Below are 16,486 nucleotides of genomic sequence, written 5' to 3'. Positions count from 1 at the left end.
AAAAGGAACATTTTCCATTTCTTAGCACTCCTTATGTGAACAAGGCGGGGAAAGGGTGTCACGTGATGGATATACTTTAGCTCCGAGTGCTCAGACCAAGTGCCAGTTCTATGGGGCTGCACGTCTGGGGGTGGGGGGGGGAGAGATGGTGCTGATGAGCTTTGAAGTCAGCAGCAGGGAGGGGTACTTATCGATGAAGGGGTTGCTACAGAGATGAACAGATCAATGGGAGAGATTGAGGCTTGAGCCCTCTCATTGGCGACAGAGATGCGTTTGATTCTGGTGATTCGGTTTTCATGCGAAGAACCTGGCACTTGTGTGAAGGTGGTGAGGAATCTATCCCAGAAGGTGGTGAATACCTGTGGATGAAGCCGTGACCTTTGACTATCATCCGTTTTGGGGACTGTTGGGGGCAGGTAATTCACAATCGCTGCTGCGAATCGGAGGGAAGTGCGGGACTCACCCACAATCACGCGAATGCGAGAGTAGCGCCACTCAGGTGAGCGAAAGTCAAAACCAAATAGATGGATTATACAGTATAATCGAACAACACTGAATAGGAACTGCTACTTTGTCAAGTTGTGGGTAAGCGCTATCGCCTGCTCTAAACTTGCCCCTTTATGAATATCTCCTCCAAAGACTGGGAATGACCAGTTGAGAAATATAAACAGGTATGCTAACCTCCGCCTATGGCAATGCAGAATGTGGAAAAATAACCCAGCGTGGAGGAAGAGCAAAAACTGTCCAAGGACTTGAACAGGCGGATATATCGTTCACTGTGAATAGTTTCACACCTCGTGATGCTAAGCAGTCGTCGAACACCATGTCTTACATTTTATGCTTCTATGGTTCCGCCAAACAAGCCATTCAACGAGGAGGAACGGATGGGTTTCAGGACCGTCATTCCACTTCGTATTATGTTTACTTTCTACTAAGCCTTATTTTTGATAGCTGCAATTGTGTTTGCTTCGAGAATCAAGATATTCTCCGCCCAAAATGAACTTTACTTGTGTGTTTGTAATACAATAGCACAGTGGCAAGGCGTCGTCGCCTTCACCCACCACCCTGCGTCACTGCAACGGTACGACAATTTCCGCCCGATGTCACGTTAGTTCGACGCTTTCTCGACTCTTCCCCATAACAGCTCAGCACTCGCTTCGAATGAGTGCTCGTTGCGTCGCGTTCTCCAAGTAACGTCTAGTGACTCTAGTTTAAGTTGCGCACATAATAATATGTTGTGTCCGTACGGATCTCTAAATATACGCCACTGTTAGTCGGGAGTTGTTTTCACTCTTTTCCGTTCCACGCGGGCAGATCTTGTTCCCTCTACTCCATGGTGTGGGCTTTTCAAGAAAAATAAACAAGTGTGGATGGATACGCCGATGGTACTATTGATGTGCATCTATGAACTTTTCACACAAGTGTGAGTGTCCTGTCAGCTGCTCCTGAGTGCCCCACGAGATTCGTGTGTCGTTCGAACAATATGCGTAGAAATTCGAAATGCGCAGCTGAACACTACCTGCAGCAGGCTGCCTACGATGCCATCGTCGCGCCCTCTCTGAATGGCACAGGTGAGTGGGTCCCAGTTCGAATTAAAAAAATCTCAGTCCTAGAATATATGGAACGTCCTCACGTTGGCCAGGCTCAAGTTTGCATTTACACTCCACATTTCAGCTTGATAACGGATAATAATAAAAACAGTACGAACGGGTTTTGTTGCATTTAATATTTTTCTTTTGTCCTCTTACTCTTTCCCTTCCTTCCCCCTTTCTCTCTCTCTCTCTCTCTCTCTCTCTCTCTCTCTCTCTCTCTCTCTCTCTCTCTCTCTCTCTCTCTCTCTCTCTCTCTCTCTCTCTCTCTCTCTCTCTCTCTCTCTCTTCTCTCTCCCCTCTCCTCTCCCTCCCCTCTCCTTTCTCTCCTCTCCCCCTCTCAGTCTGACCTCGTTTCTCTCTCTCTGGCCTCTCTTCCTCTGCTATCTCTGTATTCTCTCTCCTCTCCCTCCCGCTCCCTCTCTTCCCACCATCTCTGCTCTCTCTCCCCCCTCCCCCCCCCCCCCCCCCTCTCTCTCTCTCTCTCTCTCTCTCTCTCTCTCTCTCTCTCTCTCTCTCCCCTCTCTCTCTCTCTCTCTCTCTCTCTCTCTCTCTCTCTCTCTCTCTCTCTCTCTCTCTCTCTCTCTCTCTCTCTCTCTCTCTCTCCCACTCCCCCCTCTCTCTCTCCCTCCCCCCCCTCTCTCTCTCTCTCAGTCTGACCTTTCTCTCTCTGTTGTCTCTGTATTCTCTCTCCTCTACCTCCCACTCCCTCTCTCCTCCCTCCATCTCTGCTCTCTCTCCCCCCTCTAAGCTCCCCCCTCTCTCTCTCTCTCTCTTTCTCTCCATTATATCTGCTCTATCCCTCCTTCTCAGCTCTCTCTCTCACTCTCATTTATTCTCTCACTCTCAATATGTGTTTCTCTCTTACTCTCTCCTTCCCTCTATCTCTTTCTCTCCCTCTCTTTCTCCCCACTTTTTCCCTCTTTCTCTTTCTCTACTCTCTCAATCCCTTCCTCTCTCTCTCTCTCCCTTCCCCTTCTCTCTCTCTCCCTTCCCCTCCTCTCTCTCTCCCTTCCCCTCCTCTCTCTCTCCCTTCCCCTTCTCTCTCTCTCTCCCTTCCCCGCCTCTCTCTCTCTCTCTCCCTTCCCCTCCTCTCCCTTTCCCTCCTCTCTCTCCCTTTCCCTCCTCTCTATCTCTCCCTTCCCCTCCTCTCTCTCTCTCTCCCTTCCCCTCCTCTCTCTCTCCCTTCCCCTCCTCTCTCTCTCTCTCTCTCCCTTCCCCTCCTCTCTCATTCTCCCTTTCCCTCTCCCTGTCCCTCTCCCTACCTCCCTCTCTCTCTCTCTTTCTCTTTCTCTATCACCACTATAAAGTATCATATCATTTTATCAAAGTTAGCCTTTGCCTATTTGTTCTGTATGTTTCTTCTCATATTTCTGCCTCCCCCCCCCCATCCCTCTCCGAGCATCACTGGAATAGCCACACGATCACCTCTTGCCTGTCGGGCGCCACTAATTTAATCACTTCAGGTTCACCGGTTATAATAATATCCAGACATGCAGGTCTATCTTTACATCTATATCATGTTAATGCTTTTACCCAGTGTGTGTGTGTGTGTCCAGTGCACTTCTTCACAGTCTTTACAAGGTAATATATAAACCCCGGGCTGGTATCCATATTCGTCCTACGGTGTACATACACTACTTCCCTAGAAATACTGTTAGGATGATTGAATATCATGCTGATTGGTAGTGATTCGGAAGATGCGGTAACCGACACATTGTATGGTAGTATGATGTTATTACTCCAATTGTACTTGTTATCGGGGTGAGGGGTAATTTATTTAGCCATAACTTACTTTGGTAAGTAATAAAAATATTCCTGTAAAATTAGACACCTTTAATTTTCAAAATGGTTACACGTTAAGGTTCTGCATGAAATAAACTGATCAAGAAGGAAATACTCGTATATTACCTTTAGTTGTGATCATAACACGTGGCCGGCCAGGTACAGCGATGATAATTGGTGTTAATTTTTCAGTCCCCCCCTCTTACACTGTCTTTTTTCGAGGTGTAAAGTTACTTATAGTTTAGAACCACCGACTCGTAGGACGCATTGGCTCATTGAAGTGGCAGATGTAGTGAACTGCATCACTCGACAGTCCAGCACTGCCCAGTTGCCGTCAATAAGAAATCAAGCGAATAAGACTGTATTTTCCGTCGCCATTCAGTGCCTATGGGGTGAGGATTTAGACTTGCGTGCTAAAACCAGATGGATAACACATTTTCCTCGTGTTGATGAACGGGAGTTCGTCGGGGATTAACTGATAAGATGAACAGGATATCATAAAGTCGAAAGAGTTCAATTATCCTCCGATGGTGAAAAGAGTGACCTGTAATGTGAAGACTGACTGGCATCAAGCGCACCATGACGGGAACTGTGGGAAGTGTGTGTGTGATTTACCACCGTTGTCTTGGATCATGTGTTGGTCTCGTGCTCAACAGCTATTACCCTACCAAATGATAATTCAGAGTTCATATATAACCCGATCTATGGGTAATGTGACCTTACACACACGAGCACATCCCAACTTGGTTTGTGTGTTTACGTGTGTGTGTGTGTGTTTATGATCAAGGGCTTCACGACCAAGAGGGTCAAATTGATGGCCAGGGTCGACCATAGCAGCCTTATTGCTACTTCAGCCTCAGCTAGGTGGCACTACTTCGTCACTGGGTACGAGGCCATCCACCTGCCTCCTTGTAGAATGGCGGAATCTATCTTCCACGGGATCTCCCTTGGATATCGATGTGGGTGGAAGTGTTACATGCAAGGAGAGACAATCTACTATTCTTCGTGTAGGCTCAGCATGCCACTCTTCTCGGAAGGAGTGGCGCGGCACCTCTCCTTATCCCCTTCCGAAGCAACCTTCAGCTTCCTGAAGGCATGCCCTCCCCTTGGCACTGTTCAGGATCGAGAGGTGCCCTCCCTTCCTGATCTTCGGATACCGCCACCCCTTACAATGGCATCACGTAGAATACCAGCTTTGAAGTTAATGTGTCAACCATTCCTGACTGCCGCAAAGATCGGCCAACTTTTAAAAAAGAAAACAACAACACACGCTTGAAAAAAAGTACTATATGACGTGACAGGAAAGGTAGTTTTTATAACCACGTCGTGGGGAGGGAGGCAAACTTGAAACACGGTGGAAATTTAATTTAATTATTTTCAGGCTTCTAGACCTCCACCACTACTACCACCTCCACACCTCATTTATTTTTCTCTATCTTGCATACATGAGGCTTACGTAGCAATGAACATATTCTCCGCAACTCCTGCGGATATATCTGACTTGGGAATACTCGCATTCACAAAATTAGAGATAAGTAACGAAAGGAGAAAGAGAGATACATGAAACGTGTTTTGACGTGACCCGTCTAAATAAAAATATTGATGTTTATAAGGGTGGAGGAGAGTATGTCAAGGTGACGGAAGTGGAGTGGAATTAGTGGCAATAAGAACATCGAAGTGGAAGAAATGGGAGCAGAAAGGAATGAGAATGAATCTAAGACTCATAGTGAAGCGGGTTGTCAGAAACATCACAGGAACAAATCGGAATACAAATAATGAGAAACACGACCAAGCAATTCGAAAACATCATTGAAAAAAATGAGGCTTTAAATGATGGGTGGCTTTGTTTGTGGAAATGTGAAATGTTTGAACTGATTACTCCTAAAGCAATACATTGTTTAGAATAACAACGAATGAAATAATGCTCCAAAGGATGGAAGAGCCAAAAATAAATATAAGCAAAGATACACCTGCCAGCCTGGACTTGATGAAATGATCGAAACATTAAAACTCCGGTGCCTGATGGGTAAGAGTGATTTTACGCTGGAAATGGGGAATGCAGGTATAAGGGAAGAAATATACAAACAAGGGTCCAACTATGCAAATTCTAATTTTGCTAAACTGAAAAAATAATTTGAAGTGGATTGGAGGGAGCTCAGTAAAACAAAAGAAACAATAAAGAAATGGGATTTTCCCCTGAAATTTTACAATACAGAAGTTGAAAAGTACGCGCAAATAGTGGGAGAGAAATTGAAAAAGGATTGGATCAGTAAATAATGTACAGTGGAAATAAATACACACAAAAAAATAAGGGGAGGTGAAAAAAAAAATCTAAATGAATAAGAAAAGAAGAGATTTTTGAAAGGGATTCTGTTAATAAGTCAGGATCTGTCTGATTTGTTCCGCAGATTTGTGAATGTTAAGCTAAAGCACAGAGATGGAATGCCTAAGATGAAAATTGAAGGGATGGTACGTTGGGCCCTAAAATCGTTTAAAGAACCGTTGATCTAGTATGCCCTCGCCCCCATTTCCTTTCTGGGAGGGGTCGTTTCATATAGAGGTAGACAGTAGACAACAAATATTCAAACTAAATGTCCTAGGATATACAAAATGGGTTATTAACTTCTTAGAAGTAAATATAACTTAGCATCAACTAGGGTAGTACTAGGGGCTTCCGTGGGCCCATCCTGTATAGGTACGGGACTAGGAAGCCTACCAGGTAAGAATAGTGATATGAAAATGTTGCCTCGATTCGAATCGTGGATGGTGGAGTCCGTTGGCGAATTGTCAGCCAACGAAAATATTAACGCTGCTTCTCTAAATGGAAACTGGCGTACTTTTTCATTATGTTTATTGTGTGAATATATGTCTTCATTAGCTTAAAGTTGTGAATAGTATTCGATGTAATGTAATTTTCATAATTTGTGAGATGTGCATCGTAAATATATTAAATCATTGTATGCATAGTTCTTTATCTGTTTATTTAATTGTAAGGCAGTCTTTTTTCAAATTCTATGATTGAAAACCTGTTTTTCCAGGATATGCGTAATTTTTCATGTTAATCTATAAGAAAAAAATCTTTATTTTTTTATATTAGTTATTCAGATATTGATCGGTTTTCAAATAGTACTCGTGTGTGAAATAGTTTATTTGTTTGGTAAAAGTGCAGCAATGGTTATTGATAAACATCACTGAACATGAATGAATTATCATGTCTTAAAGGAGACAGAAGCATGACCTCATGAGAATAAGTACAATCCTGAATACTATATTCAGTTAAATACAACAATCCTTACCACTCCGGCCCTGCCAGATGATGGAAAGTTGTGTATCGATTTTTCTGTTTTTGTAAACAGTAAAATCGGGATACACTGGCGCGTGTGACCAGACTTTTGCGTGACATTTGAAAGCGCGTTGCCGTCGAGGAAAAAAAAATGTTGGAACGTGGAGAGGTTGCGCTGGAGCGCACTCAGACCCGCCAACCCACTTCCCCGTAGAATTCGACTACATGAGAGAGTGAAGGGAGAGGCGAAATTCGAAACGCGGATGATATTGCTGCCGGATCTGTTCATAGCACTTGCAAGTTTCAACGAGAACTGTGAGGACCATTTTTACTCCACCTTGGATAGTTCAGTGGTTTTTCATTTCCCCAAACTTCCTTAGGGAAAATGAAGAATCTTAGCGAAAGAAAAATAAAATGGGGTCGGGGTGGTCACATTTTGGATAGATGATGATGATTCAAGGGCTTGTTAGGAGGGAGGGGGAGGGTGGGGTGACTTGGATGAATAAGTATCTGCCAGACTGAACTTTTCCTTCTCTGTATTCCAGCTGTCAGTTCGTTTCATTGACCCCCGTGTCTTCCCCAGCCTTACACTAGTCTCGGTAACAAAAGGGTCATGGCCCGTCTCGAAGAGGTTGTTTTATTAATTTCTGTGCCCCCCCCCTCTCCTCTTTGTGTAGTGATGGAGCCATAATTCCTCCTCTCTTCACCTTGGAATCTTGTGATAGTTCATAGCTCGCATTTGGGAAGGTGATAGCCTGTCGACCACGAGTCCAGCACATGATCCAAGACCATGTTAGGGATGAGGGTGATTTAGATGTTGACAGCTTCCAGGTCGACCTTGAACAGATTTGGCTTCCTTCTCCTTACCCCTCCAAAGTTGCCACCGTTGACGGAAGGCATCTCCCAGAGCGTATTACCAGTTAACCAGTAGCAACGAGTTATTATTTACCAACGGAATGATTGAAGCATCCGTCGCCGCTATCTTGATTGCGTGTTCTGAAACCGTGCTTCCTGCACGAACACTGTTTCTTTAACTCCTCCCCCCCCCCCGTCGCCCGTCCCTGCATCTGTCATTCTTACCTTTGCACATCCATCCATAGGCGTGTTCTCATCTGGCCCGCTAAACAACTGCACCAAGTTTTAGGTAATGAAACACCAATGTTTCTATTATCTCTTCATTCATTCCTACAAACAATAGGACACCTCTTCAGGCTATAAAAACGAGAAGAAAAAACACATGACACAACAATACTCATAGCTAAAAAAAATAATCTAATGGGCCAACACACCTACCCACTGAGACAGACCAACCACAAAGGGCAACGGCGCCACATCGTTCAAAAGAATAGAAGCGCTGGTGGACTATCAGCGATAATAACTAACTCATATTCTTTGGCGTGTTTATAATTGCCAGAGCTCATTTTGTATGTTCCTCCAGTGTGTTGCTTACAGGGCTGTGAGCTAGTTCTTTTCAAATCTGCGTTAATGGGCACTTAACCCTCAGTGGTCAGTGAAAGCCACTTCGGAGTCCGTTAATCCCTTCCGTGCCGCAAAGTAGCTGCCCCCTTTTGTTTTGGTCACCGCCAGACTGTTTTATTCAGCTGTGTGACAACCCTTCGACAAGGAGAGAGGAATCTCTATGGAGCTCATCACGAAAGGTGCCTCTTTTCTCCGTCAGGTTATTATATTATGTTTTGTGAGTTTCCTTCGGTAAGGAACAGGAATTTAAATGAAATTGTATTACAAGAAGGCACATATGGTTATTCATGTCAGCGGGGAAGGATTCCGGGGTAAGTTTACCCATTACCACACGTACAAGGAAACGCAGTAAACACAAGGTTGACACGAGTCGTTCAATACAATCACATTATAAAATGCATTTTACTTAGTATTGTAACCCTCTGCCACCAGCTCCAAACGCCTCAAAACCCGAAATAAATATGGCAGGGTTCTGGTTCAAGAGAGTGAGGTGTTCAGTAAAAGTGTGAGTAGTAAGTAGCCTTTCCACTTGCTTAAGCTTGTCTCTTCCACAGGTCGCCCTAGCCATGAGGCCCAGAACGTTCGCCCATCCATCAGACACCAGCATGCACAAGAAGCAAGAGCGACTACAACACACGTCTCCCTCCCACTATTACCTGGAGTCACTTCTCTCGCACGTGGGGGACCACTAAAGAATGAGGAAGGCAAGGTGGCCAAGGACGCACAGACATCGTCAATGCACTCCTTCTTGCGGAGGGCGGCCTTGGTGCTGCTTCTGCTGTTAGCGACTCCTCAGGCTCTGCCCAATGCTTCGGCAGCACATTCTTACATTGAACCCTTCTCAATATCTCCACTTCAGGACACTTTGGCTGTGTAAGTACCATTTCCAGAAGACATCACAAACCATTCTATCCTTCTCCCCCTCCTTTTCCTCTGCCTTGGCATGTTGCCTGTGTAGACTCTACTCACTCATTGTCTTGGTAAGGCGTTCAACATTCAATTTGGTGTCAAGGCAGCAGGCCCTCCATGAACCGTTGGGTCTAGGTAAAGAGGGAATCATGGAAGGGAACGAAAAAAAAAAAAAAAAAGAGGCCGTGGGTCAAATAGTGTGGGGACAGCAAAACTCATAATCAATTCAGTATGAGCTGAACCGAGCTGTTGCCGTAGTACAATACGTGTAAGGAATGCGCAGCCTCGAGGTAGCCGGCTAGAGATCCTTGATTTATACAGAGAGATCTCTGGGAAGAAATGCCAGTTGTTGGTACTGTATTGTTGGTGTCTGGAAGGAGGCAGCGGATCTCTCAGGGAAAAAATGCCACATTTTTTTTTTTACAGTGACTAGAAGGGTAGGGGTAGGGGAGGCAATGGAATGTTGCGGGCTCTCATTGTGGTATGAGTATGGAGGAATTTGTGGGCAAGCATTGCCACGCGTACCAAATGTGGAACACCAGCTACTTTTCTTATGCACACGAAACCTAGTCTCACCTAAGAAAACAAAGAAATTGATCAACCAACTTCTTTCCAGAATTATATGTCACCTCAACAGAATATTATTTGATCAATTTCGTGTGTGTGTATATATAATATATATATATATATATATATATATATGCACACACACACACACACACACATATATATATATATATATGTATATATATATATATATACATATATATATATATATATATGTATATATATATGTGTATATATGTATATATATGTATATATATGTATATATATATATATATATATGTGTGTGTGTATGTACATATATATGTGTATATATGTATATATATACATATATATGTGTGTATATATGTATATATATACATATATATGTGCATATATGTATATATATGTATATATGTGTATGTCTGTATATATATATATATACATATATATTTTTGTGTGTGTGTGTGTGTGTATATGTATATATATATATATATTATATATATATATATATATGTGTGTGTGTGTGTGTATATATGTATATATATATGTATATATATATGTATAGTGTATATATATGTATATATATATATATATATATATATATATATATATATATATATATGTGTGTGCGTGCGTGTGTGTGTGTGTGTGTACACGTATATATATATATATATATATATATATCTATATATATATATGTATATATATATATATATATATATATATATATATATATATATATATATATATATATATATATATATATGACACACAAGAAACCCAAAGTCGAAGAAAATAAACGTTCGAATAAAGAAGAATCCTATATTTCGCCTATCAACTGCAGCCACCCTCAGGAAAGTACTTTCTTCAGGAAGGTACTTTCCTGAAGAGGGCGACAGTTGATAGTCAAAATATAGGATTCTTCTTTATTCGAAGTTTATTTTCTCCGACTGTGGGTTTCCTGTGTGTCATTTACAAATGTGCTTCTACATTTCTGTTTATACATATATATATATATATATATATATATATGTATATATATGTATATATGTATATATATGTATATATACTGTATATATGTATATATATATGTATATGTATGTATATATATGTATATATATATATATACATATATGTACATATATATATGTGTATATATATATATGTATATATGTATATATGTATATATATGTATATATATATGTATGTATATATATACATATATATATGTATATATATATGTATATACATATACAGTATATTATATATATATATGTATATATATATATGTATGTTTATATGTATGTATATGTATTTATATGTGTATGTATAAGTATATATATGTATATGTATATATATGTGCATTTGTATTGGTATACAACGTGGTCTTCTTGTAATGTTGTTTCTGTGATGGGTTGGTTACGGATAATCAATTGGGCTGTTTTCTTAGTATTGTAATAGACGATGAGTTGAATTTGTTTTTCGGGGCATGTCGGAATTATTTGGTTGACTACACCGTCACTGGTGATTCTATTCAGGCATGACAACGACAAAAGTCCAAAAAGGAAACGTACCAGCTTAACCACGAAGCTACAAGAGATGTTAGTTCTCTGTAAAAACTAAGTACGGACGGCAGTTAGCAGTCGACTTAATTCCTCGGGAGTAGATTCATTCCCAGGTTGGAGAATTTTAGACATCCGATAGCTAAGTGATAAGGCGTCGGCTTCGCATTCTCCTACTAAAGAATAACCCTTCCCCCGCTCCTTCTGAGTTTCAACGTAGTCATCTAGTGTATGAATTCTCTTGTAAACAAGGGAGCTGTTACAACGCAGTCATCTAATGTATGAATTCTCTTGTAAACAAGAGAACTGGGAGTCCCTTCATTTTTCATACATAGGATACTGCACTACTAAACTCTCAAGAAGAATAAGCATATATTTACAAAATGGCACACCTAAGACACACAGAATTTCAACACAACACTACTCTTACCAGACAGGCCATGGCTGAAAACACTAAGATTATAGGACAGGCCCAAGATACAAGGCTACAGATACTCGAGGCCGTCCTCATACGGGACAAGATGCCAACCATGAATCTTCAGTCACAGGAATTCATGATCACACTGTCCGCTCGGCGAGATGTGTTCTACCCGGAGCCCAGTGCGCGACTGATGACCCCTCTTACCCGACAAATCGTTCGAAGTACCTGATTGGCGGACCCACATGCGGCGTTCTGCCCTCCTATAGGTTCCCTCTCACCACAACTCCCTTCTTTATGCTAACTATGCTCCTCTCTTTTAGTACACAAGTCTATGTATTCTGACCTTTGCCATTGCTTTTGAAAATGTACCCAGTGTGCCAACTCTACTCTTCTTCCTTCTGAGTTTGAATCATGTCCTTCGGACCAGCGATAGCAAACTTACCTCCAGAAGGAGTCTATAGTTAGACGTCTTGAAACTCTACACAAGAAAATCATCAATGCATGAATTGCTATTTTCTTTAATGAAATATGTCTATAGGAAAACCTGCTACACACACACACACACACACACACACACACACACACACACACACACACACACACATATATATATTTGTGTTTGTGTATGTGTGTGTGTATTTAAGAATAACAGGTGAATACTCACAAATAGGGTGACGTGCTCCAACGCCCGAATAATATCGGAAGACATCAACCATGAGAAGATCTTTCTGTGTATCACCGTACTCGTCGATATGAACGTTGATATGAACAATATTTGTAGAATACAGGCTGATTACAAAGTTCATTAATAGGTGTTGTGCCTTGAAAAGCTCATATCGGGTGGAGTTACAAGATTTTTTTCTTGAAATATCGAGTATGATTTTTTATCAAACATGTCAGTGGCGTTTAGAGCGAACGCACAGCTATTCGGACGCCTTTTGTCAGCACACAAAAAATTACACAAGGTTGTCGTCGAGCAACCTTGCCATCATGCCGACGGATTAATGTTTGTAGGAAATATAACGGGAAAAAGAGGAGTACGGCATACGCGTGCGCACGAACAACCCGGTTGTTAAGTCATGGAGCAGAGTACAATCATGTAGTATTAGCCAGAGTAAAATATGTGGAGTACGACTAATGTCTACTACGGCTTCTATCTCATTGAAAATAATTCATACAAACCATGGTCATTTGATGCAATTTCTTGCCCAGCCAGCGTGTCGTCGTGGTGTGCTGAGCTTCGCATTTGCCTCACTATAACACCCCGGAAGACGGAGCACCAAGGGCAAAGGTGACGGCTTTGGATTCGGTTAAGAAATCCTCATGGAGTCAACTACACGTTACTTTTATTATTATTATTATTATTATTATTATCATTATTATTATTATTATTATTATTAGTAGTAGTAGTAGTATTATTATTATTGTTATTATTATTATTATTATTATTATTATTATTATTATTTGTTATTATTGTTATTATTATTATCATTATTATTATTGTTATTATTATTATCATTATTATTATCATTATCATCATTATTATTATTATTATTATTATTATTATTATTATTATTATTATTATTATTATTATGAATATGAGGGGGCATCCTAGGATGGGATTGATGGTGTAAAAGGGGCATTACGAAAGAGAGGAATGTCTGTTGAGGAAGGACGGGAGAGGACAGAAGATAGGGGTGAATGGAGGAGGGTTGTGTATGGATGATGCTGTGATGCATGAGGGGGGAGTGGGTGGGGGATGCATGAGAAAAAATATGACACAGGCCGAAGGGATTTCTCCCCGTCTTCTTTTCTGCATGAGGGGATGGAGAGGGGAGGGGGTCGCCGATTTAATGAAGCGGCCTTGCTGTGGATGTGCTGTGTCTCGCGGCACTGCTTCTGACCCAGGGCAGTGGACAGGATGCAGGGATGACCCGTCATCCAGGAGGTGCCAAGATGAGAGGGAGGGAGGAGGGTGGAGGGGAGTGGAGTATGTAAGGGATGGAATGGGTGGGAGTGGTCTCTGTGCCTTTTTCTTTTGGGTTACCCCCCCCCCGTGTAAGGGGTAAAAAGCCTTTGGTATATGTTGGTATATGTATGTATGTATTATTATTATTATTGTTATTATCATTATTATTATCATTATTATTATTATTATTATTATTATTATTATTATCATGCTACATAAGAGAAGAAGAGAGGAGTTTGAATGTGTTTGAGATGAGGTGTCTGAGAAGTATGGTGGGGGTTACTAGGCTGGATAGAGTGAGAAATGAGGAGGTGAGGAGGAGAACAGGGGTGAAAAAGGAGCTGGGAGATAGGGTTGATGAAAGAATATTAGGATGGTTTGGACACATGGAAAGAATGAGTGAAGAAAGACTAGTAAAAGAGATATGGAAGGCAGATGTGGAGGGAGTGAACATGAGGGGACGTCCTAGCATGAGGTGGATGGATGGGGTGAAGGGGGCTTTGGGGAAGAGGGGAATGTCTGTTGAGGAAGGAAGGGAGAGGACGGAAGACAGAGGTGAGTGGAGAATGGTTGTATATGGATGATGTTGTGATTGCATGAGGAGGAATGGGCAGGGGGGTGGGGGGTGAGGTAGTATGTGTGAGCAAATTTTGACGCAGTCCGAAGGGATTTCTCCCCGTCCTCTCCTTATATGCAAGGGGGGACGGAGAGGGGGGGTCGCCGATTGAATGAAGCGGCCTTGCTGTGGATGTGCTGTGTCTTGCGACACTGCTTCTGACCCAGGGCGGTGGGCAAGGTGCAGGGATGACCCGTCATCCAGGAGGTGCTCAGATGAGAGGGAGGGTGGGAGGGGTGTGGAGTGTATTTAGGGATGAAATGGGTGGGAGTGTTTTTTATGCCTTTCCCTTTTTGGCTACCCCCCTTGAAAGGGGGAAAAAGCCTTGGTATATGTATGTACGTATTATTATTATGATTATTATTATCATTATTATTGTTATTATTATTATTGTTATTATTATTATTATTATTATTATTATTATTATTATTATCATTATTGATGATGATAATATCATTATTATTATTATTATTATTAATAATAACAATAATGATAATGATAATAATGATAATAATAATAATACTATTATATAGATTTTATTTGTTGATCCATCTTCAGCGCTCCATTGCTGCACAGGAACATCAGGTCATGTGGAATCACTTTTTCAATTATCATGCTAGGATCTGGCAACTCCTGGCACGCGTCATGGTCCCCTGGCAGCCCTGCAAGTAACTTTTGGGTACTCGTAACTGCTCGAAAAACAAAGTCGCGAATCATCCAATAAACATAATGCGACAAGAAGTCAAACCGAAAACAGAGGGTCGAGGAAATATATGTTTAATAGTATCCTCATTCATAGCTATTCCTTCCTCGAATTTGACCACTTGCATAAGGGGAAAGTATTGTAGGCATTATTTTCTCTCTCTCTCTCTCTATCTCTATCTCTCTCTCCCTCTCTCTCTTTTACAATCAAAGGAAACTGGCAGTGTGTTTCAAAGGTTGCCGACCTCTGCCAAAGATCGCGCTGAGTCGGTTATCCAATTTTTTTTTATATAGATTCATATTGAACCTTTTCTCTCCGTACCGGGTGCTTCTATCCATTTTATCATGGCTGTGGCCAGGCTATTCTAGTCATTTCCGTGATACTTCGTCGGTAGTGAAAGGGCTATGGTCCATCTTACCAGACCAGATAGAACTGCTTTAGATGATTTAAACACAAAGCGTGTTGACATGGTCATTTATACAGGTGTTAGTATTGCTGTTCTCTTGTTTACGCTCATCCAGTACATCATAATTCTGATATTCATTAGAATTTACGATTTTGGTGTTGCTAAAAAAAACGTAAATTTCACCGTTAGCTTTTACATTTTTCTTTTGTGTTATCAATGCCATTGTTGTTGCTACTACTGTTCTTGTAACTTTCGTCACTGCTGCTGAAAAAAGTGTAGATTCTGCTTCGCTTACTATTGTTGTGACTCTTCAGTACATGCAACTATTGTTTCTTTTAGAGTCTGTTCCATCTTAACTGTGCGAGGATTTATTAGAGACGAAAAAATATGCATTAGCAACTGAAGTGACAACATTGATAAGATCCACACATTGGAAATAAAAGGGGAGGGCGAAAATAATGAAAAACTAATTCGGTGGAAAATTGTATTTACAAATTGGTTGTTTTGCAAAAGGAGTGAAGTAGTTGAAAGGTTAAAATGGATGGTTGGGAGCAATTCTAACTGTATAATCCCACATCCCTTCCCAGACGCAACCGACAAATGTAGGATATGAGAACGGAGACCTGCAGACGTGGGCGTTCGTTCCTCAGATGAAATTTTCAATAATTGGCAGAATGTCTCACTCCAGGAGGTTTTTATTTTCATGTCGATAATAACTACTGCTTCTGTCCTTGGCGACGATATTGTGTCAAAGAGGAGGTGCCAAAGGAGAGATTTAACGAGGCAGCAGAACCGTAGAATAGTACAAGTTAAAAGTGATTAGCATTATTTGTTGAGCGGTGAATAGTCTGCAGGCTGCAATCATAAAAGAATGTTGAGTGACTTGGTCCGTAAGAATGTCACTTAGACCCCTAGTTTATTGACTGCACACAACGTATGCAGTTAATACCATATACAAGCAAGAGCCGGCTGTGGTCGAACCCTATAGAGTTCATGCAGCCGGGGCAAGTGATATGCACCTAGATTTGCGATCGATCCGGGACTTGGTATTCCCGAGACGAGAGGTTAATACACTTCTGAACTCAAAGTTTCCAAGAAGAAGCCTCAGGAGGTGAAGTTGGCCATCTTACGGGAAATGTCCAAACCCAAAGTTTCCAGGAGGTAATGTGGTCCAGTAAAACAAAATATGAACCACCCGGTAATCAGTGGTGGCGTCCT

General features: G+C 41.5%; 1 protein-coding gene across 2 annotated transcripts in view; it reads left to right on the top strand.

The window, feature by feature from the left end:
- The first annotated feature begins 1,156 nt into the window (after nt 1–1,156).
- The window catches only part of LOC143041089 (uncharacterized), a 70,750-nt gene continuing 55,420 nt past the window's right edge, over nt 1,157–16,486 (top strand). For both annotated transcript variants that reach the window (XM_076212782.1, XM_076212781.1), the window contains exons 1-2: nt 1,157–1,571; nt 8,691–9,009. In XM_076212782.1, the coding sequence (XP_076068897.1) occupies nt 1,484–1,571; nt 8,691–9,009 (407 nt within the window). In that variant the 5' untranslated portion in view covers nt 1,157–1,483. The remainder of the gene's footprint in view (nt 1,572–8,690; nt 9,010–16,486) is intronic.

This window comes from Oratosquilla oratoria, chromosome 30, assembly GCF_046742065.1.
Source record: "Oratosquilla oratoria isolate Oo_2021 chromosome 30, ASM4674206v1, whole genome shotgun sequence".
Taxonomy (NCBI): domain Eukaryota; kingdom Metazoa; phylum Arthropoda; class Malacostraca; order Stomatopoda; family Squillidae; genus Oratosquilla; species Oratosquilla oratoria.
Note: the sequence above shows the minus strand (reverse complement) of the source record. Positions and strands in the feature narration are given on the sequence as shown.